At 27.5% G+C, this 24688-nt stretch overlaps 4 protein-coding genes across 6 annotated transcripts; 2 read left to right on the forward strand and 2 right to left on the reverse strand.

The window, feature by feature from the left end:
* Window positions 1-1174: 1174 nt before the first annotated feature.
* On the forward strand, window positions 1175-4737 carry LOC112598945. Its single transcript, XM_025345615.1, has 10 exons — window positions 1175-1258; window positions 1339-1638; window positions 1973-2146; window positions 2782-2853; window positions 2921-3090; window positions 3152-3338; window positions 3406-3582; window positions 3640-3810; window positions 3902-4069; window positions 4383-4737. Exons 1-10 carry the CDS (start codon window positions 1202-1204, stop codon window positions 4635-4637), a joined length of 1731 nt encoding a protein of 576 aa, XP_025201400.1. The 5' UTR covers window positions 1175-1201; the 3' UTR covers window positions 4638-4737.
* A 4280-nt stretch (window positions 4738-9017) lies between these two features.
* Window positions 9018-10439, forward strand: LOC112599223. The gene is made up of 2 exons (XM_025346041.1): window positions 9018-9129; window positions 10174-10439. The coding sequence occupies exons 1-2, from the start codon at window positions 9018-9020 to the stop codon at window positions 10437-10439; spliced, it is 378 nt and encodes a 125-aa protein (XP_025201826.1).
* A 1021-nt stretch (window positions 10440-11460) lies between these two features.
* Window positions 11461-18211, reverse strand: LOC112599224 (sideroflexin-2-like). Its single transcript, XM_025346043.1, has 7 exons — window positions 18207-18211; window positions 15071-15241; window positions 14029-14239; window positions 13640-13765; window positions 13497-13563; window positions 12915-13017; window positions 11461-11614 (listed from the first exon to the last, which is right to left on the reverse strand). The coding sequence occupies exons 1-7, from the start codon at window positions 18209-18211 to the stop codon at window positions 11461-11463; spliced, it is 837 nt and encodes a 278-aa protein (XP_025201828.1).
* Window positions 18212-22169: 3958 nt separating this feature from the next.
* Window positions 22170-24326, reverse strand: LOC112598844 (mitochondrial intermembrane space import and assembly protein 40). Of its 3 annotated transcripts, none has more exons than XM_025345482.1 (3): window positions 24242-24326; window positions 23408-23501; window positions 22170-22823 (listed from the first exon to the last, which is right to left on the reverse strand). In XM_025345482.1, the coding sequence occupies exon 3, from the start codon at window positions 22622-22624 to the stop codon at window positions 22238-22240; it is 387 nt and encodes a 128-aa protein (XP_025201267.1). In that variant the 5' UTR covers window positions 22625-22823; window positions 23408-23501; window positions 24242-24326; the 3' UTR covers window positions 22170-22237. The 3 variants fall into 3 exon arrangements, with proteins under 3 accessions (XP_025201267.1, XP_025201268.1, XP_025201266.1); XM_025345483.1 differs by lacking the exon at window positions 24242-24326 and adding an exon at window positions 23582-24188 and having other exon boundaries at window positions 23408-23498; XM_025345481.1 differs by lacking the exon at window positions 24242-24326 and adding an exon at window positions 23582-24188.
* Between the last annotated feature and the right edge of the window lie 362 nt (window positions 24327-24688).

The raw sequence follows: 24688 nt of genomic DNA on the forward strand, positions 1-24688 counted from the left end.
CGCGTAGGTATCAACAAACGGATTATTTTCATTTCGATTGCTCTGTATGGCTATTTTTAAAATTTGTAAAAAAAAAAAAACGATCATAACCTAAAGGATTCGAACAAAAGTATTGGATAGGCCATTCCACTAGACACTAGACACACGCCCGCCGTGGGTTACACACGTCACACTCAAACAACGGTCCGCGAGAATAGTTTCCGAGTGTTTTATTTGAACATTTTTTTTATTTTTTTTTTAACCGTCCCGTGCGATATTATGCTTGTACGGGTTGCGGACAGGTAAGAGAGTGATATATCAAGGCAATTAACGGCACCGCACGACTCGCGATAATGGAGTTGACATCGTACCGGACGCTGGTAAAGCGTGCTCTGAGCTTCGGCCTGCCCGGCAATCTAAAGGTCAGTTGCAGGTGGTTTTATTGTGTTGTAGTTACACATTTTGTAATAACAACAATAATAATAATAATATTGTAATCGTCGAAAAACAAGACGCGACAATAATTACTGAGCAAGACGTCGTCGGTGTTTTACTCATTATCTCGTAAAATCGTGGTCATATATACATAAATATATATATATATATATATAATATCGAAATATTGTAATATCATTGATTATATAAACGGTATATACTACAAAATAATATATACCCGGCCTGTCACGTACACGTAGATATAGAGCTGTCTCTATCAATGTTCTGTGGGTCGTCCGAGATACGATGATTGTGCGGCGTTATTCCCGGGTTTCCCGTCGCCATTTCGTCTATTTTTAGAACGCGGTAACCGCCGAAAACCGGTTTCGCATTTGGACCGTACGTACGAAAAATTACAGTTCAACTGGCCAATGGCTGTCGCGATAAAGGGACTTTGCCGTCATCGACGGCGACCGACAATCGAATTTCGGTATTCGCCATTCAGTGCAGACGCTGGGTGATCAATCGTCGTTAGCGTCTCGTCTTGTTCGGTTAAACGTTTTGTGTATCTGTCAAGTGTCAATTGCACCGCATTTCTGTTACGGTCGCCTCTGTGCTTTGCGGCAACGGCCTTTGGTCTTCAAACGTCTGTCCCGTGGTACACAAACTACATTTTTTTCGGCCGACTACCAACGTGTTTGCCTGCAGTGCTATTCTTTTGCGAATTACCTTGTGGCCATCCACCTCGTCTGCTGTACGATTTCAATTTAAATACTATCGTAATACTATGTACCTACGTTGTGTTTTATACCAAACGTTTTGGGTGATTTGTCTTCGAAATACAGTTTCGTTTTCACATCATTTCATTTTCGTCTAACTTTTCTTTTGTCCGAGTGTTTTAATTAAAATAAGTATATTTTACAGAAAGACGAGTATGTTGAATTATTAAATTTGCATCGAATGGGATTTCACGTCGAGTGTAAAAGTTTGGCACACATAATGAAAACAAAAAGGCAGACCTCGAAAAGAAACAATACCAAGAAGCTGGTAAAAAAGCGATCTGTTGGAAGACCTCGAAAATCAAAAATTAAGTATGATGAGTTGTCTTCAAAAACGCCATTAAAGACTATAAAAATGCGTACTCAAGTAGCTACTAGTTTTTCAGTTGAAAAAGCTCAAAATCGTTCAACTGTCAGACCATCAAAGACTAATTCTGAAGTTCATGTATGTATTTATATTGTATTCCTAAATATAATTATTTTAATAGTACCTAACAGGGTGGGTTATTGATATCTCTTGAAATATTGATCAATATGTGTTAGCTTTCGCTTTTCCCCATTTTTAACTACAAATAACAATCAGGAGAATCTATAATTATGCCCTATAATTACAGTCGAACTGAGCATATGAGAAATGTATTGTGTTAATACATTTATTTAATTTTGTATATATACTTATTTTAGTTGAATTTTTTTAATTAATTTTATTTACGTTTTTTTATTTTACTAGTAAATTTATAAAAACATTTTTTTATACTTGATGTTGGTTTTAAATTTAGGTATCTTCTAGCTCTGTGGAAAACATTGTCTATCAACCTCCAATTGCAAAGACTACAAGTGCACTTTTAAGAAATATGTTACTTTCAACAGATAGAACTAGGTTTAATAGATCTACTACAAATACTTGTCTTACTATTTCAAACAATAACAATCCATATTGTAATTATTATCAGGTACCATTTTTTTTTTTTTTTTTTTTTATTTGAATTTTCTTATTATTTTAATATTAACAAATTATATAATATTACAGTTATTATTAAAGCTAGGCATTTATTAACCATGGTTTTTAACTGATTTTTATTGTAAAATGAAGACATACATTTTTGAGGTCTGTTTAAATCACTTAGAAACAATGGTATAAATACCCCTGTACAAAAAATAATTGTAAAATTAAGCTTAGTATTTAATTTTCACCAATATTTTATCTTCTTTTTCTATAAGTATATAATTTTATAATGTAACTGTCATGTGTATATCTATTTTATTTTGCTAAATTAAAACATTTAAATTGAATTTATCTGTCATCATTTATAAAACACAATTATTATTGTTCTCATGCTCCTTATAATGTTCATAACAAAGATGGCTTAACAGCATGTTCCAATGAAGGTGTCTGGTGAGAATGCTCTATATGTGTTTTATAATAGGTATGCATATGTCGAGTTACTATTCAGTGTATTGTTTAATTGCATAAACTAGAAGATTGTATCTCTATTTATAAAATACAAAATGCAAACTTTTATTTCATTAATAAACTGTAAATGTTTGTCATTTATTATTATTTTGTTAATAAATTATAATGTTTTAGTTGGATAAATCAAAACCCCTAAATCTAGAAATTTCACATAGAACTTCATCGTTTGTTGAAAATTCGAGCCGAGTAATTAATGCTTTTTAAAAAATTATTGATGTTGTGATTTATCAACATTATTGTTTTTATTTTTTAGGGTAAGTGGAAGAACAGCAATAAAAAGTTGAACATGCCTACAAATGAAATCAAATCTACTGTATCTGGAAATAGTTACCTACCTAATCTTCAGTCTTTTCCTGATATCCCACAACTTGCTGATGTCGATATTAATGCGAGTTTTGAGCTAGATAATTCAAACTATAGCATGTAAAATTAAATGAATATTTTACATAATTATTCACAGTTTTAAATAATGTATTTTCTATAGGAATGATCAAACTGATACAGAAACATTGTGTATTGATGACTCTGATACTTTGAGTAATGAATCTGCAGAAAACATCGAACAAGAGCAGCAAGAATTTGATCAACGTTGGGCTATGTCAGTTCGTATGGAAAGTGGAGAAATGTCAACACCTTTTGTTAATTGTGAAACTTTTAATTCACTAGATGATGTAAATTATTCCCACAAATACTAATACCCTCATTAGATCAAAAAATGTTAATCTAGTGTATTTTTAGGTTTCTTTGTTAGGGCCACAAGATACAGCATTAGTACAAAACGATGTTATTCAAAATTACATAGAAACAAATGATGTTCAATTCATGCAGCTACCAGATTCCAGTTGTGAAGTGATCAGGACCTTGCAGTACTATGAGTCTAGATTATTAACAAGTCCTTGGTCTTTTCCAGAACACGTAACTTAAAAATTGTTTTTAACTTATTTGTACTTACTAAAGCAAATTATTATTTAGTTGCAGAATCATAATGAGCCTATTTCAAACCAACAGACAGGGCTAAACGAGCAATTAAATACAACAGCATCAAATCATACTTTAGCAGAATTTGCAAATATGCTTCCTTGTCCAATTGCTGGTTGCTTATGGTATTCACACTCTGCAACTTTATATGTTCATTTGTTTACAGTAAGACATTGTTATTAATTTAATCACCTATATCATTTTTACGTAAATATTATTTTTAATTTAAAAAATGTATTAATTGTTTGATTATTAGTGTCACCAAGAAATGATATATTATGGAAATTCAATTTCACACGTGTTCAGGTGTCAAGATATACAAAACTTTTGTTTTTTTACCCATTTACAATTTATACAAAATACTATTTACATAATCACAGTTGCATTTGATGGCTACAGTCACACATTTGTCGCCACCATTCAGGTACTATTTTATAATATGTAATTTTATGTATATTTTGTTGTAGAATAAGTTTAGGCAGTAATAAGTATAAATAATACACCCAGAGTGCCATGCTTTTGTTATTGTCACTTTATAATGAAAACTGTTCAACTTATGCTTAACGCGATAAAGCAATTTTTAGGCCATAGCTTGATTTTTAAAAACCTAAGCTGATGACATAAATAATTTAATTGTGGGCCTGATTGAATTAGACAAAAATTGTTTATTACCCAATATTAATCATAAATGACAAAATATAGATAACATTTATCATTATAATTGGATTTTTTTTCAGCATGTTTCGTCATATGGTGACAATACAAGTGCTTCGCAAACTACAGCTATACTGACCACTAGTTCTCTATGTAATGATACTGATCAACATTCATGGAGTGGCCCAGTACAGCCTTATAGTGTTCCATTAGATGTACTTCATGCTGATGGTAGATGTTTATTTATTGATCCTACAAATTCTGAACAAATGATTATCAATGTCGACTTAACAGTACCATTGGTTTATTCAAATGATTCAATGTTTGCCTGCTTATGATTATTATATTAGTATTATTTATCATACTCTATAGTACCCATAACACTTTAAGTTTTATGTTTTACAAAACATTTTTGTTACATGTTTAATTGTTTTTTCCTTGTTGTTAATTTATAATTATTTAATTTTTTTGTTGGTAAGGTATAAACTGTTTAATACATTAATCACTATTAATTATTAAACAAAGTGCGAAATATTACCTTTACATAGATAGCATATGATACTATTGTGTCTCTTATACAAATGCTTAATTATTTTACTTTTTATTACAGTTAATTACTTTATTAATTATGTTAATTTTCTCTTTACCATTTAAAAATTGAGTTCAAAAATAAAATAAAATACCAATTATTATAGTTAATAGTATAAGTTTAGTAGAAGTTTGATATCCATTTATAGTTTTTTCTCAAACCATTAAGTACATACTATAAAGTATAATTAAATTATTATTTATTTAAAAGTTAATAATTGATAATTTTGTTTAATTGTATTGTTGGCATTTTTCTTATTACAAATTTACTTTTTACATATGTGTAAATAATTCTTATTTGAATTACCTCAATAGAGGTATTGTAATTTAAAGATTTCAAATATATTTGGTTTTGAAGTTGTTGAGTAACATTAGTTTCAAATGTATCTTATGTTTTATTAAATATTGTATATTATTTAAAACTTAAAAATTATATAAGACATGTATTTATTTTTCAGTAATAAAATATTTATTTATTTTTTTTTTGTAATAACAGATATTGTTATTGTAAAATTAATTATATCCATATAAAATGTACTAATCATATAATCTTCATTATCAATTTTTAGCCAATAATCTAACAAAAATAAATTTTGACAAAGTCTATCAGTTTAATCAATGGATAGAATAGTTAATTACTGGATAAATTATAATCATTTTAATATGACTATTAATTGATTTAGTGGTAAACTCACTTACCTATTAATATCGAGTTAGTATAAAAAGCCTTGAAATTTATTGGTAAGAACTAGTTAACTTTTTTTTTTTTTTATTGTTCAAAAACGACTATATACATAGTAATTAAAAAAAATATACATACAATTTATCAATTATCTACCTCCTAAGCTTGGCTTGTGTTGGAGATAAAAAGTTAAAGTTTTAATTAATATAGATTGTAAATTATAAAACTAATACAAATAAGCAATATTATTTAGTATATGATAAAAAATTACAATTTTTAAATGATTCAATATAATATAAAACATAAATAAATAAACTTTTTATAAATTGAAATATGAGAAATAAAAATAATATAACATAGCATAAAATAAACAATTAAAATTAGGTTTATGGTAAATTGCATAATAACCATTCGTTTATTACCTTTTTTTGTTTAGTTTTTATAGTATAATAATTTCTACTTAATGTCATAATTCTATGAATCAAATAAGTTAAGCCCTAGATAATCAATGAATTTTTGACTACAAATTGTTTTTTCGCGATTAACTTTAACATCTAAAGCCTTTTGTTTCTTTTATTTTGGTATGTCTGTGTATTGTACTACGTATTTCTATTTTTTTCTACCCAATTTATCGCAAATTTTTGTAAGTTGAATTTTGTTGAATTTTTTTACCGTTAACAAAGGCATTATATATTATATGTGACATGAGTGATTCATGGCACCTATAGCGTGCGTATTCGGTTTCTAAGCCAGGTCTAATTTTTAGACAAAACTTTATTATTTTCTAAATATTTAATGAATAGGTTTTTAATTATATTTTCTAGAATAGAGTTTTTGAAAAATTATGTAGCATTGAAATCGGTCTATAGTTACTTACATATTTATGATCGCCACTTTTATACAAAGGAATTACTATTGCAATTTTAAATTTATCAGGAAAAGTACATTTTTCAATACTTAAGTTAAATAAATATTTTATATTTTATGATAATTGTTTCAATAATTCAATATACTTTATAAGTTTTATGACTTTTACCGATATTTTATAAAATCCGACAGCTGTTTCATTTTAAAGATTCTCAATTATTTTGGAAACTTTTGATTTTGAAATTTTTGTATTAAAAATATCATCAAACGAGAGATTACTTATGTTCGTTGTTATTAATATTAGTGTTATTCTTAATTGTATTTTTTTTTCTATTTCAGTAAAAAAAAAAGTTGAAAAAATTTGATACATTATGTCAGTATGTGGTTCATCTAATTATCTAAGGCACTTATGAATATAGATTTTATTTCTTGAGAAGTATTTACTTCAGTTTCAACGTGCACGAAGTCCGTTTACACATGATAGTTTCGTTGTGCATAAATCGTTTTTTTTTCATACCTATGCTTACTGAAACATTTTATTTTATTTCACCTATATGCAGGAGAAAAATCTAATCGAACTCAGATCCTCCTCGTGTAACAAATTAATTCCTTATTAGAAATCCATAATAAATTAGTAATTACTAATTATAATTGGTTTATCACACACATAGTCTCCCTGACTGTGCCACAGTCGCGTCGGCGGCGGTCGTCATCTTTATCGTACCTACATAATCCGATAACGAACAAAGCCTATTTCACCTAAATCATCTGGCCTTGATAATGTAGACATAAAAATAATATGTCAAATAAATATAATACAAATATATCACGTAGAGGTACTGAGCGTTTCAAGTGATGATGCATTTTTGAACACCCTCAAGAGTGATACGATTACATGAATGATCCTGAATTTAAAATCTCCAAATCCAAAATTAAACGTTTATTATCCACGGGTGATTCATCGTCGAATAAAAAAATAATAATAAACCCATTTTCGTATCAACAAGTAGATATAATGCTCTCAACGTTGTAAGTGATGAAAAAAATAATATGGAAATAAATCAAACTAAATGTAAATATAATATGTAAAATGTAAATGTATGTCTAGAATCTTTAAATTATTAATTAAACTTAAGTTAAGGCTTGATTTAATATTAGTCTATTTATTTATTTTTATTATCGACTAAAAAATTGTAAATATAGACTATTTAATAATATAGTACAACAAAATAATTCAAATTTTTATGAATTGATTAGTTAATGATGTTTTTAAAGTCCTTTATTGAAGTATAATGTATCTGTAAGTTCAGTAGAATTTTTTGTGACTTGATTGTAAGCTTCTTTATCAAATTGCTTTAATGTACTCAATTTAACAGAACTGGAAAGTGAAAATTATATTATACACTACACAGCTGAAGTCAATGAACTAAAAACAATTAACTTACCTAAATTGTGGAAATATAGCACATGCCGTTGGTAACATACCAATGAGTCTGTAAATAAATTTAGTTAAAATATTTATTTTACATATTATCATGAATGATTTACTATGAAATAATCGAGCAGGATTCAAAAATATAATAATAGATACAAGGTAAAATGGTAAATAATCATAATAATATATTATATTTTTCGTTATTTAAAAGTAGGGTAGTTAATGAAAGTTGTGGTAAAGACTGTAAACTGTATTTGAAGTTTATATTCGATTCAACAACCGGTTTTTCGTAAAGTTTTTAAGATGACGTTGCACCCGCATATTGTGTTGTAAGAATCACGATAGCCATTTTGTAAGTCCGATTTTTAAAAAAATGTTAGTGTCAAATACTTTTATTAAGGTTGAGTCAATAGTTTTTAAAGTTTGCTTAATTAGTTTGCTCTAATTATTTCTTGTTTATTAGTGTTGCAACTTGCAACGATTATCCAGAAAATCTATTTGAAATGATTTAAAATTGTGTTAACTTTAAAAAGTCGTATAAAATAAATGTCTCAATGGTTGAATATTTTTCATTTTTTTTTTGCAAACATTTAAAAAAAAATCATATCAAAAAAATGGCTATTTTAATTTTAGAAATTTTTACAATGTTGTTTACATAACTTTCCAGCCAGTTAATTTACCATTATATGTGTTTAAAACTGAATGATATAAAATAAAATGATATACCTAATACGTTTATTATAATAATATATTACTGTTTATATCAATAATACTAATAATGTAAGGATTTGTTTATTATCGAAGTATTTACAATATAATATATTTTTTAACTACAATCACATTTTACAATTTAGACTGATTTGATGTCTTAATAATACGTTATTGTAGTAATAAGATACATTGTACTATAGATAGATTTTTAAATTGTTAACATGTCAATAATTGTCAATCAAAGAACATTCATTAAACTAAGTGTACAATATTATAGTGAGTCCAATAAAATTATTAATAGTGGCTATTTGAAGATCTAACGTAAATTAAATAATAATAACTTAATAGTTGAATTCTAGTTATTATGTGGGCAGCCAAATAAACATAATATACAATACCAAATAAAAAATATTCATATTATATCAGATCGCTGACATGAATGGGGCATCAAAACTTTTTCGTCCATCTTCAAGAATTGAACGGCCGGCTAAACCGTTGGCGCGATTGCGCAAACCACTGATTCGAGTGAATGCCGTTTATCTGCATGGTAAGCGAAACTATTGCTAGTAAAACTATGACAATAATAATATAGTATGAATTACGAGTAAGCATCGTGGTAAGTGAATAGAAAAACATACTCCTAGGCATCTGCATATTATCTAAATCTGCAATAACTCCAAACAGATTTTCTCCACTGTGTAAATTATTATACTAATGAATAGAGCTTGGAAGTTTGTTTCCATTTATCGTAATTTAAAAAATATTTTTTCAATATTTTTTAATAATATTTTCAGCTCAATAAGATGTTAAAATGCTAACCAGCTATATTTTTTTCAGTTATAAACAGTTTTTATGTATATTATTATTTTATGAATTTATTAACAACATCTGATGTAATTTTTTTTTTTGAAATTTAGAATAATTTTTTTGCATATTTAATATCGTTTTTAATGCATTCCTATGTTATAATTTTTTCGTGCATATTTGTATTCATATTTTGCCTGTTTTAGCTCCTTCAACTTACAAGCCTTACTAATGACTAAAATTTAAGATACGTTTTCAATAAACATTTTATACTTCTTAACATTAACTGTTTTTGAGTCTAGGAAAATTAAGCGTTACAGATCAAACAAACATAACAACATTTAAAATAAAAGTACATATTCAAGTAATTTACATCATAAACCGTGAAAACTTTTTTTTATAAAATTATGCCGTAATTTACTGTACTAAAACCTCTTTATGATTGTAAATTATAATGGCCAGAAGATCCGTCGCTAATAGTTTAGTTTTGCTATTTGTATATTATTTCACAAAATATGACCACAATAACGCTCTTTAAAGGTACCTATAGAAAAATTTAAAGATATTACAACTTTAAAATTGTATATGATTCAACTAAAATTAAATATCTTTGGCTCCGAATCTCTATTCAGCCCGGTCATCAGTATGTTGTTCCTCAATATATTTTTGTTGTTTTTTATTTCATCCTAGAGTTTTCATTTGAGTTCGTCTTCGTATTATCTACAACGCCGTGTATACATAATACACATTATAATATCATTATATCGTACATACTATTTCACAGAAGTTGATTATCAGATTACATGGTGCAATAAGGGCCTCGATCCTCCTGATACAAAAATTCAAGTTATATTATGTCCATCGCCTCAACGAGCAACAACTGAAACTGGCATATCTTGTGCTGCTCTTAAGTATGAGGCGTCAGAAAACATTAAGCTACTGGCCAAACCCCGGCCAATACCAAAAACGGACGATAAAAAGTGCTTTTCCGTGAAGCCATTGTCGCTTACTTACAAGTCATCACTTCGATATCTTCAACTCTCCAAGTCTTGAACACGCGTGGTGAAGACTTGATCATCGCTTTAATTGTTATTGTTGTTAGTTGTACGAAATAGCCCGGTCTGGGACCCCCCTATTTCAGTCTCCGCCCACTTAGTGGCTCCCTCCCCCTACTCCCTCGGTCTATACTGTGGCTCCCCCGCCTAACGTTCCGCCTATAGTCGCATGGAATGTGCATACAATGTGTTTAGCATACATCACCTCACACGTCATCAGGGAAAACAACCTATATATATATATACTATACATACATATACATACATAATATATACTTTATATGTAATATATTAGTGTACTACATAATATAAGATAACATTTTATAAATTTATCGCATTGTTATTGGTTACGTCTACTCATAATAATATTTTTATAAATTATATCATTGTAATGTGTGAAAATAGCCTACTTGAATTCTCCACGCATCCCCACACGACTAGAAGATATAATATGTTTATGTCCTGTACAAGTGTATAACTCAATGTAATCTGCAGCGCTACAGATTTTGTTGATAATATTAAATTCACCACATATTAGTGCGAACCGCGGATGACCCATCAACCAAGATAATTATTTACTCGTATTCATGGCATGTTTGCTAAAATATATGCAACCACAGATCATTGCAAGTGCTGCTGCTTAACATTTAGCAAGTGAGTGTTTTGTTTCGTTTTTAAAGTTAAATCCCTTTTTATTATTTATTTTATTGAAATGATACAACTTTTCGTGCAACTAGCAGATGTAAATATCAGTGGCGTATTTACAAACTTATTTGGGGGGTGGACAGGGCGGATCCAGAAAGTTTCCATGGGGAGGGGGGCGCACAGACAGCAAAAAAAAGCCATTAGATAAAAAAAGCATAAAAAAAGGTTAAAATAATTTTAGTCGGAAATTATGAAGACTGCACCCCCCCATGATTTTTTTTTGAGATCGTCCCTGGTTAAGAGATTTACAGCTTCGTTTATTATCAAAGAATTTTTAACTAGCTTTTAGATTAGTTTGATTTTCAAGAGTTAATCTAAATTGTTTCAGTCCATCCGGGCTTGGACAAGGCTGGGTATTGTTTTGGTTTGTTTAGTGGAGACAGTGGAGTAGTGTCAATAGTTAATAGGATAGAAGAGCAGTCAGAGTAGAGGTCATACTCATTTAGATAAATTGTTAAAGTATGTTGGCTATTTAGGATTTTTAATATGGATAAATCAAATACATGTGGCCTTTAGGTGGGCCAATAGTTTGGTGAAAGAGGAGCATGAATTTTATAATTTTGAGATTGAGATAATAGTTTGAGAATAATTCCACGAAGGTTATTTGCTCTGCAGCCTCAGTGTGAGATTTTTCATTTTTGCATTAATCTCACCTATTATGAATTTTAGGCCAAGTGTGAGAAAGAAATTATTAAATTAGTTAAAGTTTATAGTACGAATCCAGGACCGGATTTACGCCTAGGCCGGCAAATTTTGTAAGAAATGAAAAAAAATTATAAAAATATTTTATGCATTTATGTAACTGCATAAATTAATATTATATATTTAAAAAACATAGAAGTAAATCCATGAATTTGAGAAATAAATACTACATTTTTTTTATGGGTTAAGGTGGTATATTTAAAAGAGCCTAAGGCGGCATCTATTCTAAATCGGGCACTGAGTACGACGTAGAGGATAGTATACTGCATAGATATTTATGTTGTTTGCTGTTACGGATATATCGGCAGCTTAAATATATAATCGGTTAACGGTTTGATATTTAAGAAGGGAGTAGTATAATAATGATGATCTGATTAAAACAGCGGCTCCAGCATGTTCTGTGCCATGTGGGTGGTTGATTCTGAAGATTTCGAAGCTAGGTAGATTAAAACGTGAAAAATTGGTAAAATGAGTTTCAGTGATAAATGCGATGTCAATTCTGTTATTTTGTAGTGTAGCTAATAATTATTCGTTTTTGTAGTTCGTTAAGTCGTTTGAGTTTTATGTACCTAAGGATAAGGAGAGATTTTGATGTAGGTAGATTAGTTGACATAATAGTTTTTATGAGGGTTTAAACTTTAAATAATCATTATTAATAGTTAATACTCCAGGTGATTGTATGATATTACCTATTAGAAAATATGTATAGATGGGGGAGGGAGATCATATGGAACATAAATAGTCTGGTTTAAATAAAACATAATCATAATAAATTTATTATGTATATGTTATGAATTAATCATAATTATAATCTCCCAGTCCTTTATAACATGTATCTATTGGTTCATAATGAAAATAATTCCATTATTATTTTATAACTTATATATTCTACTGTTAGATTTAATTCTTAATGATGTACCTATAATGCTATAATTATTAAATTAGGTACCTATGTATTAAAAACTGAATGTTTTATTTAATTTTTGTAGGTATGTCACTTATTTTAGTAAAATATATACCGCTAAAATTTAGTTATTAGGTATATAATAATATATGTAGTACTTACAAAATTCCAAATCCAATTGATTTAAAGGGAAAATGTGCCCATTTATTTTTTCTAAACCAGCAGCTTTTGTTATCCAAAACATTTTCTATGTAATGAATTAATACTAAAAATAATAACAATTACATTTTTACAGAGATTGTACATTTGTACGAATTTGTTTAAATTTTAAGTACCTATATTTAATAATATAATACGCGTATACTATAAGAATACAAATATTGGTATGAAAAAATAAAAGAATTAAATGTATTTGCTGACAACTGCCCTACTAGAATATGACAAACGAGTTTATGTGCTTAAAAATGTATTAAAAAAAAAAACAATAATAACAAAAAAAATTTTGGTTTTTAAATTTTTCCTATGTTGTTTGAGCGTTTAGCCACTGATTAGATACCACAGCTAATTGATTGGATTACAAGATAAATTGTAAAACTAGTTTAATAAGGTTAGATTTAATTATTTATCATAAGATATCATTACGTATAGGAAGTAAGTAAAATATTTTTTGATAAAATAATTTTAGCCATACATAATGTATTAATTATATATTATATTATTTAATATTTAAGAATTCTCACATACCTATTCCAGGAGCTAGCATTACAATTCTAGTAACTATAGTTTCTCCTATACCTTTTAATCCAGCAAACTGTAAACAAATAGCGAAAATATTGTTAAAATAATTATACTTACACAAATTTTGACTCAAAAAACTAAGTACTAACTCTTGAATATCCAACTTTTTCTTTATTGCAGTCATATATCCTCACGCCTTCGACGATTTCTTTGTGTCTTGTTATTGGAACATTTATAAAACTGGCACCCGCGAATGTTATCAATGGAATATACAGCTATTGATAATTAAAAATTAAATTAATATATATTAAATAAATATTATTTTAATTTTAAATAAATGAATTTATTTAATCAAGCTTTTATTATTCTTATTAAATCTGTAGGGACTTCAAATATTTATACAATTATTAAAGAGTATAATTACTAATTATCATGTTAATACACATAATATATTATATATTTGGAAAAAAATGAAGATAATAAAAAAAGAATTAAGAAAATATCGAATAAATATTATTGGATAAATTGAAATAATTACATGAAGTATTGGATGACATATTTTGCTAACGAGAAATTTTTCAATGTGAAATGCAGCAAAAGTCGATGTTACCGTGGCAGCCAAAATGGATATCCCGAATCTAGACTGAGTAGTTGGAATGAATTTGGTATCTCCGTTACGGTTTGTAAAGTTTACAAATGAATCGTATGATTGATTAAGACCATGCCAAATATAGCTGGAAGAATTCTTTCTAAAATATTATAATTAATGTAATGAAGGTAAATAAATGTATTCTTTGAACTATTTATTTTTAAACAGGTATTGGTACTTGGTAGTAAATTATTATTATAAAATAATATTTATTAATTAGTTTATAAACATAAAAAATTATGTTTAATTAAAAGATATTATATATTATTTATTTATGTAGATAGATAATATATCCAAAAATCACAACTCGGTGGATGGTTATTTTTTATGAGGGAGTGTCTTTTGAGACCAATACTTATAGTACTTACCATGTTATTTTTACTCTATATAAAATTAAATTTTTGCGAGAATGAATAAACACGATAGTTTACCCAATGTACAATATAGGTACGTATTAATATTTGTGTCTTGTATAAATAATATAATATATTTAAAATTAATAAAATTAAATAATATTTTTTATTAATTTATCAAATATGAAGATTGAGAGCATTTTGGTGCACTTTTTATTTATTCTGACGATAACGAAACATTTTTTTTTTTTATTAAAATCAAATTTTGAAATTTTAGGCGAATTGAATAGTGACACCAATCACACAAAATATTAGTGCATTATTTAGCTTAGCAAAATTTTAATATTATTTCTTACTTATAAGTTATAATATATACTTAATTAAATATATTTAGTCTATGTTCGATATTCTTTTTTATAAATCAAAATCGAAGAAAAATAGTGTGCTTAGGAAAAACTTAAAAATTTTTGTGTTTCACCAAATGTTTTGTAATTGTTCTTGTAATCTTGTACTTATAATAATAATTAAAAAATTTTAAGTTTTCAATAAGGACATAAGGTTTAATTCCTATAACTTACGTCAATTGAGATACTAAAACAGCAACTAATAATGCTTTTCCAATTGGTATAAATGACAATCGCCCTAAAATGTTTTTTATTTCATTCGTGTCTGGGTGAATTGCGTTTTCGTAGATTTGATGTGTTTGTAACAGTTTTTTATCAGTGATTTCATTTGAAATTGATCCATATCTATATTGTATTAAGACTAAATGAGTTGATTAAATAAATATTTTAAAGTATAATAATATAATATAATACACTATTTAATAGTCATAAAGATAGTGAATAAAAAATTGATTTTCAATAAATAATATAGGTTTTTTTGTTTTACTGTATTAGTATTTTATATTTTATATTTTTATATGTATTATTCTATTGACGATGAATGTTTAATTTATAATGATGAGAATAAATGTAGAAATACCTAAATAATTAGGTAGGTATATTGCTTATTGGTTTATTGGCTATTATATCTATTAATTATTAATTATTTATATTTTTTGATATGCTAGTCGCTAGTGATAATTATTTCATTATATAAAAATTAGAAATTCTGATTTAATATACCTAATCATTATTCGTTGTTTAATAATTTAAATTTTAAATTGATTAATTTTTTGAAAAAATATAGGTATGTACCTACAAATAAGAGAAGTGTATTAATTTGGCTTCTTCAATCGTAGCAGAGGAGATGAAATTCAATTTTGGATTAGTAATCCAAGAATAATACATCCATCGCCCAAAATAGGTATTCAAGTCCCATGGACATGATATTACTTTAGGGTTTTCCATTATAAAATACTGCAAAAAAAAAAAAAAAAACTTTATTACCATTTATTATTTATATAAATAATATTATAATTGTTGAAATATTAAATTATAATTTAGTTATTACCCTGTAGATAGTATACAATAAGTAGTATTGTCATACTGTAGATTAGATATATAGTTATACATTTATAAGGGAAGCAAACTGCTGAGATGACACATTCATATTTGTGTGTAGCATTTTATATAATACTGGTATAGTATGTTTTATTGGAACGGCAGTCGAGTTACACGACCCGTTGGCGTCGTACGTTTATTAGTGCGTTATATAATTACTTTACAATATATATTAATTAGTTTGTTAATTTAAATTTATACGTGTTTGGATTACAATAATAGGTATATAGGGCAATTATTTTATCACAAATCAATTATTATTTCAAAATTTTTTAATTTTTTGTTCACATAATTTTCAAGAATGTTATGGATTAGGTAATAATAAGACGAAAATAATACATCTTAAAGAATAATTTATTGGAAAAACGGCATAAACGTTTAACGTTTAAGATTAATTTTTCCATCAGATACGCTATTGATTCCAATTAGGTACCTACATAGATTAGCAAGTATTTAATGGATAGGTACCTAGGTCTTTACACTACTACACTAGTGAATGTAACTTATGTTTTTGTTATGTTGTAGCATGTAGAATGTTTTTCTTCAAACTTAGTTTTTTTAAATTCTATAGATGAATTCAAATTAAAAGGTACTGATTTTTATTCCAGTATTAAGTCATTCTAATGGTCTTTTATCTGTTGAATTCTATAGCTTATTGTTAAAAATACATCAAACTTTCATCTATAAAAAGTTTTTTGCTTTGAAAAATTTTAATGCGATCATCAAGACATTGAAGAATAATTTGTAGTAGATTAATTAACAGTGACACATCGTTATTAATAATTATTATACATTATGTATTTGTGGGGGCCCCTTAAAAATATTCCAAAAATGAGGCCTGGGACAAGATTATTCCATTTCCCTTCCACCCTCTTTGAGTGGCCCTGCATACAACTGTACAAGTTACCACCACGGCGTCAAGTTTAACCTAATCTAATCTCAACAATGGCAACATGAATGGCGAAGAAAATAACAATTTGTTTATTTATTTATATTTTTTACCATTTTTGTTAATCTTATCGATGGAGTCTGAAAATATTGATTTAAATTCATTGATATATCTTAAGCCGACAGTGATTGTTGCATGCGTTTTAAAATCAGTGATGAGTACATAAAAGGAAGGGCTATAAATCTACGATCAAACATAATTTTTTTACATGGAAAAAGATAAATATTAAAAAAATACTGTATATATCTATAGCAAATGTGATTTGTGAATAAGCAGTTAGGTCACACTCCAACTACTGCTTAAAATAAGCAAAAGTCTAATATATTATATAGTCCGTCAAATTTACAAAGTATGGATCTAAGTATCATCTTACTTACATATATGGTCGTCGTTTTGAAGAATCTAACTTTATTAATAACTATATTATAATTATTACAAAATGCAATTTTTGAGAAAAATCGTATAAAAATATTTAATCATAGATTGGTAAATGAAAAATGTTCATCAAACGTTCAAGACCACATACGATATTCCATAGTAATTTTAAGTCAGTGTTTAATGTCAACATTTGTAAAAATCCATAGATTAATATTTTCGGGCGATTGTAAACTCCGCCAGAATATCGGTCGAGATAAAAAGGTAATAATAGGTCTATGGTAAACTCCGCCAGTTTTTTTTTCTTACCTGTGTATTGTGATGGGTTATGTAAACTCCGCCAGTTTTTTTTTTTACCCGGTCAGTGCGACAGTGCTCACATTGCCACGTGCCTTCTCACAATAAATACGTTTACATCTATTGTGATGATATATATGTCAAAATTGATAAAATATTGTCAAGGTTAGATCGATTCAAATTATTAATAATTTTATTTTCATATTATCTGAAATCAGGATTTTCAATGATGATATGGGCAGTAGGTAAGGTATACGTCTTTACGTATACTTTGACGAACATAATCATTCGTAGTCTGCGTGTCTCTGTGTATATTTCCGATATTTCCGATACTTCTGATTTTGTATATGTCCGAACGAAATATGTCGCAAGAAAATAATAATATAATTATATAAAATTAATTACTGGTCAACGAGGCAATTTATTGGTTGTATTTAAAAATTATAAGTATAATAAAAATATAAAATACGCGTCTGGTGAAATAAAATGGAGGTGCAATAACAAAAACTGTAATGCATTTATAAAAACTGTTGGAGCTGAGCAACATAATATAACTTTAACACATTTTGCAAATGATACACACATTACTTCATGCTTTCCAATTTCAATCCAAACACTAGAAAGACAAGAAATAAGTAGTCGTATAAAGAGAAAAACGGTGGAAGATATTCGTGATAAACCGGGTAAATACATTTCAAAATTAAATAGTAATAAAATAAGTAAATGTGTCGCATGCTATCTACACAAACAGAAAAAAATGATTAATGAGAGATTGCATACGACACATGTAGTCATTTTTTGTAAATGGCATACACCTCTTATAGCTAAAATATTGATATATTTTTTCTTTTAGCTACAATATTAATCATGGGATTAGAATGTTGTAGTAGTACAATGAAAAACTCTACGAATTTAACTTCAAATTACATGTCGTTGGTAAAGAAAAACATGTATAATGCACGTAGAAAATTAATGCCACCAGTTCCAACTTCGCGATCTGAAGTTATCTCTTCGCTTATTCAGATGGCACCAAAAACGATCAGAGATGAAAATTTTTTAATTTTATCTAATTTCGATAGTGAGATTATTATATATATATATATAGTTGTATTACAAATCTAAAATATTTATGTATCTCAGAAACAATTTATGTGGATGAATGTGGATGGAAGTTTGATTATTGTGTTAAATTTTTTTATCAATTATTTACTTTGCATGGCTATTTTAATGGACATTATATACCACTTGTTTTCTGTCTTTTAAAAGATAAAAAACAAAAGACTTACATTAATTGTTTCAAATCAATCTGTGAAAAATGTTTAGAGTTAAATTTAGTTTTTAGTCCAACAGAAATAGTTGTCGATTTTGAATTAGCAATTCATAATGCATGCGAAAAAATATGGCCTGATGTTAATCTAGTAGGATATAGATTTCATCTCAGCCAATCATGGTGGAGGGCAATTCAAAACTTTGGACTGAGTGTTGAATATAAAAGTGAATCAGAAATAATTAAGTGGCTTCATCTATGTTTCGGATTATTATTTTTATCTCCCGAAAAGTTCCCGATGTATTTGCATTTACTTTAGAAGCAATCATGCCATCTAACCCTAGAGTAACTAAGTTCTCAGATTACCTTGTTGACAATTATATAAGTAATGACGCAGCGTTTTCTCCTCATTTGTGGGCTGATCAGAATGAAAATTCAAATCGAACAACAAATGCCTATGAATCCTTTCATAGTCATCTGAGAAATTAATTTTATAAAAGTCATCCGAATGTTCACATTTTTAGTAAAGTTTTTATCGAATTTCAAACCCAAACTTGTATTAAACTAAATGGCATATCTCAAGTAAATCAACTAAAAAATTCGAAATAAAAAAAAAAAATGACAGTATTACAGGATTCTATGAATAGGTATACTAATAAAGAAATACAAGACTTATAATATTTGCAAATTGTATCACATAATCATTATAGTTTTCATACATGACAATATTTATAACAATTATTTATTTATTATTTTTTGACTGTAATTTATGTATATTTAATGTTGACAATTATTAATTATTATTACCTATGAAAAATATGATTTTGGATTATTACATATAATGATTATTTTTTACTATGATTTATGTATATTTAATGTGGATAATTATTAATTATTATTATGAAAAATATGATTTTAGATTATTTATTATGATTTAAATATTTAATATGAACGAAATGGATATGATATTATATTATAATTTTTTTTTAATAATATATCATATTGATTTTATATTACTATTTGATTTTCTTCACTGGCGGAGTTTACATGAACTCAATTTTACCTGATTTTTTTCATTGGCGGAGTTTACATGCGCCCATATTTTCTAATCTTTAATCACTGAAAGCTGAATCATATTATATATTATATTATTTGTTTGACATGATTTTAGTTATTTTTTCTCATTTTTATGGTTTTAATTGAACTAAAGTGCCAATATTCATTACAGTCATTTAAATACAATTTAATACAATATTAATTTTCACCATTTATCAACTTTGATATAAATTAAAACTTATGTCTAAACTCCATTTATAGAATGAGATCGTTCTCCAGTGACAGAGTTGTGCGTAGGGGCTTCATTGCAGTGAGCATATGAATGGTAGATTTAAAGTAGGAGATGAACATGCGCTGTGCATAGACATACAAAAGAATGGATTGCGCATGGAGAAAGACACGTGAATCAAAGTTATGTACGAGAGATAAACTATGTTAGAATTAACAAAACCGATAGAAGGAAAAATATACTTAGACACTTAGTCTTTAAAATATTTTATTTTTATTTTATATATTAAATAATAAATATATCATAAATTCTGAAGTTTATATAAGTAAGTAAACATTGTCCATTGACATTTAACAGTTAATATTAAAAAATTAATATTTTATGAAGTCAGAATCAATCAATTTTGTAGTTTTATGAGTTATAACTTATAACAAACAACTACGAGTATTAATAGGTAGGTACATTATTTATATATATAAAATATATATAAATATTTATTACTAAAATGTTTTAAGTACAATTTAAAAATAAAATATTATATATTAGTTTAAAACATAACTACGAGAGGTTGAGACAAAGTATAAACATGTACTTATTTATACACATAATTTATACTTATGTAATAGTTTAAAATATTTTATATCTATGGTCTCTTTAATCGATATTCAACATCCATAATAAATTTCAAATAGGTAACTTTTTTAATATAAATTCAAGTGAAATCGAACAATAGTGAATAGAGTTAGACAATTTTATGCAAAACTAATTCATTTTTAACATCAGAGAAATAATTTATTGCAAGTATTATGACGTAAAATTACGTGTAATTTATATTTTTAAATTATAAATAATTTTAGTAATAAATATTTATATGTATAAATAATGTTTTTAATACTTGCAATTATTTGTTGTATAAAAAAAATCTGATCGACTCTGACTTAATAAAACGTTAATTTTTATATAAACTTTCAGAAATTAATAATGGACTATGTTTACATTTATGAATTTCAGATATATGTTTTAGGTAATTAGTACATGATATGAATATATAAATAAATATTCCTATGATTAAGTATATTTTTGCTTACCTGTATCATTTTTAGTAACTTTAACTTATTTCTATCTCTCTCACAGTCTCACACATTTAAGCCTGAATTGACCCACTGTGCTACAGCAACAGTGGGCCGCACGTCTCAATTTTGTAATCAAATACTTGAGTTTTTTTTAAACAATTAATGAGCAAAAAAAAGTTTTTTATTTTCTATCTGTGGGCTTATGGACAACTTGCTTACTGAGAATAATTGGCTGGTATCCTCTAGTTCAGGCCTGTTAACACCTATCTTTGATTCATGTATCTCTATGTGCACTCCACTCTTATGTGTCTGTGGTAGAGACACTAACGAGTAAAAATTTAAAATACTTTGGTGAGAAAAAATGTATAATAGTAAGTAAAATTAAGTTCTTTAGTTATTTCTTTTACTACTTAAACGAGTCATTGATTGACTTTTTTTCAGATATTCTATAAAATAGTATTCTTCCATGTTTGGAATATATTATAGTATTTTTTTGATAGTTATTTTTTATTATTGTAATCTAAGTTCTTCTGATATTTATTAATGCATAATATTATTAAGCTAAACGCCATAACATATCTAGTTGTAGAATATTGTCAACATCTATAGGTTAATTTTAAAAATATATTATTTTATTTGTTTTAATATTTATAAATCTGATTATAAGCTAGAATTATGTAAAATTATAATACTATATAGACACTTCATTCTCACAAGTATTGTTTTTTTAAAATAATTTTGACTTTAAATAATTAGCACCATTAATTGATTAAATTTTTGTTTCATATTTTTTTGAGGAACTGGAATATGAAATAATGATTAATTAAGTATGACTCATTAACCAAATAGCAAATACTTTGTTTTTACTAATAGAATATGTTGATAATAATTAATATGATTAAGTACAGATAAAAACAACAAAAAAATAAATTTTATATCTAAAACATCTATTTAAAACGAGAAAAGATTCTAAAATGAAACAATTTAACAAGTATTACGAACTCGTTTTTTCATTTTTCACGGTTTCACCAGCTTGTTCTTCTGCATTTAAGAATTCTTCATCATCTTTTAAACCTTCTGAATATACTTCAGGATATTGGTCCATGCATGCCCACATAGCTGTGAACTTTTCCCTACATTCCATACCTTTAGGTTCTTCTTTACTATAATGAAAACACGTAAATGATTCTCTAAATTCAACCCCGCAAGGTCCAGTTGCCATTCCTCCTAAACATGGGCAATTCCAGTTTATGGAGCCATCAGGAAATATAAGACCAGGTGAGGGTTCTGGAGGTGATAATATGACTTTACTAGGTGACTGATGATCTTCTTTTGTGGCAAATATAATCGTGTCTTTACCATCTTTAATTATTTGTGACATGTTTATAAATCCTGTCTTCTGTGATGAATGATATTAAACACGGTGAAGCACGATGGACGTTGAATGCAACAGTATTTGAATTGTGACGTCCAAACAAAGTAAGCGCTCCTCGAAATTTTACGTAAAAAGTAGATGGACACCGAATTATGCCTTTTCCAGCTTCAAATTTTAGTACATCAAAGTTGATACTTGATCCAAACTAAAAACAGTTTTATTATTAAAAATTATTGCTATTCAATTAAATGTCTTACAAATATTAAAAGTAACATTAACCTTTGGTTTTGCTTGTTATAACACAATAATTCATAAAATAAATGAAAATAACATATTTGTATTGAGTTTATCATCATCTACACTATATTAAAAATTAAAACGTTTGTTACTGATGTTGTGTCTGAAAGATATTTAATTGTAGTCGGTAAAATCAAAATTTTACAGGGTAAATTCATTTAAATAAAATTAATGTAAAAATCTCAGCATAGATATTTTAACTTATGTAATTCAATATTATTTAAATATATGAATTTAAAGAATAAAAAGTTTAAAAATGTATATAGCATACATATCATGTTATGATTATTTCAGAATTTAATGAAAATATTTGCATAATACAATTGATGATCACAAATGTAATGAATTAAAAATAAAATGTTTAAGTGTCAGCTACATTTCAAAAATATTGTGGGTGTTGAATTATAATCAGTTGGGCATTTAGTAAAATAGAAAACAACAAGAGGAAAAGTTTACACAATTCAATATATATTAGTAAACATAATTTTGTACCTGGCCAAAAACTTCTTTGAGTGCTTCCTTAATGTAAAATGAAAATTTTCCGTTATTCACGTCCACGTTGTCCCCTTTTCTGTCGAGAACACTTCTAGGAGGAAAATAGAATCAGTTAGTATAAATAAGTAAGTATTGATCAAGCAAATGTTCAAGATTAAGCAATTCACTCACAATGTGACTTCTAGGAAGTAATAAGAACACATAATCGGTATATTCTCAACATTGTACTCTATCGTTATATTTTTTGAAAATTAAAGTACTAAAAACAGCTATTTTAGTGTATCTTGTATTTTGGAAAAAAAATATACAAAAAATTGATACAATCAATAGGGTTACAAGGAAAACGAATGCACTTATGAAAAGTGCCTTTAGTACCCTAATGTAAATGCAGATACTAGATGGTAATGCAAATTGCAAATGCAATATGCATTAAAATGCACTAAAAAGTAAAAGTATGAATACTTAATACTTATTGCTCAATAATGCTCCGAAAATGACATGCCCTATCATTAAAGATTTTTAATCGGGTATTTGGATTTGGACGAATTTGAGGTTAAGACCTCGGTGATTGTAATCAGTGTAGCCAATAGAACGCGCACCGGGCGACAGGGTTTGACCTCCGATACGATTGTTGGCGCACGCCATCCGCGGTTGTCGGCCCGTCGTCTTGTCACGCTATCATCAGAGCACGGAGTTACCTATTCATTTTTTTTTCTTTTTTGAATGACAAAATATTTCGGTTTTCGCTTCCAAGTTCCATTCGTCCCGTGGTTGCCGCCGCCGCCGCAGACTGATTACTGATTATTATTATTATTGTTGTAGTGCACTTACCCGCCACCGTGGTCGTCGTTTTCACACCATTTTCGTGTGCGTGTGCCGCCTTCTACCGTGTCGACTAGTGATGTTAAAGTGTGACAAATATTTATCACACTGTGAATTTGCTACTGTGATAATAAAAATCACAGTGAAAATAGCAGTGATTGCTACTTTGTCCATTAATCCGTTATCACGAATGTAGTAGGCAGTAGGCAGTAGCAGTTGACTGCTATATTTCACAAGTAGTGATATTATTTACTGTGAATTGCGATAATAAATCGTATTTTTCACTGTTTAACAAGTTTAACAGTTTCACAGTTTTCACAGTTCCACAGTTTAACCGTGATCACAGATAACGACAGTGTGATCAGATCACTGCTATTTTATGTGTTAGTAGCAGACACTGTTACTGCTACATGGCAAGTCGCAGTGAAAAGTAGCAGTGACTGCTACTTTTTAACA

The sequence above is a fragment of the Melanaphis sacchari genome, unplaced genomic scaffold (genome assembly GCF_002803265.2).
Source record: "Melanaphis sacchari strain LSU unplaced genomic scaffold, SCAv2.0 Contig4_pilon_pilon, whole genome shotgun sequence".
Taxonomy (NCBI): domain Eukaryota; kingdom Metazoa; phylum Arthropoda; class Insecta; order Hemiptera; family Aphididae; genus Melanaphis; species Melanaphis sacchari.

Coding starts and splice junctions, on each gene's coding strand:
- LOC112598844 (XM_025345482.1), bottom strand. CDS start 22,624: ATGTCACAAATAATTAAAGATGGTAAAGACACGATTATATTTGCCACA.
- LOC112599224 (XM_025346043.1), bottom strand. Junction 13,766..14,028: donor TATGTCATCCAATACTTCAT/GTAATTATTTCA, acceptor AATTATCAATAG/CTGTATATTCCATTGATAAC. Junction 11,615..12,914: donor TCAATTGGATTTGGAATTTT/GTAAGTACTACA, acceptor AATCCTAAATAG/CCAACATACTTTAACAATTT.
- LOC112599223 (XM_025346041.1), top strand. CDS start 9,018: ATGAATGGGGCATCAAAACTTTTTCGTCCATCTTCAAGAATTGAACGG. Junction 9,130..10,173: donor GAATGCCGTTTATCTGCATG/GTAAGCGAAACT, acceptor ATTTCACAGAAG/TTGATTATCAGATTACATGG.
- LOC112598945 (XM_025345615.1), top strand. CDS start 1,202: ATGTACCTACGTTGTGTTTTATACCAAACGTTTTGGGTGATTTGTCTT. Junction 3,811..3,901: donor TATATGTTCATTTGTTTACA/GTAAGACATTGT, acceptor TTTGATTATTAG/TGTCACCAAGAAATGATATA. Junction 4,070..4,382: donor CATTTGTCGCCACCATTCAG/GTACTATTTTAT, acceptor ATTTTTTTTCAG/CATGTTTCGTCATATGGTGA.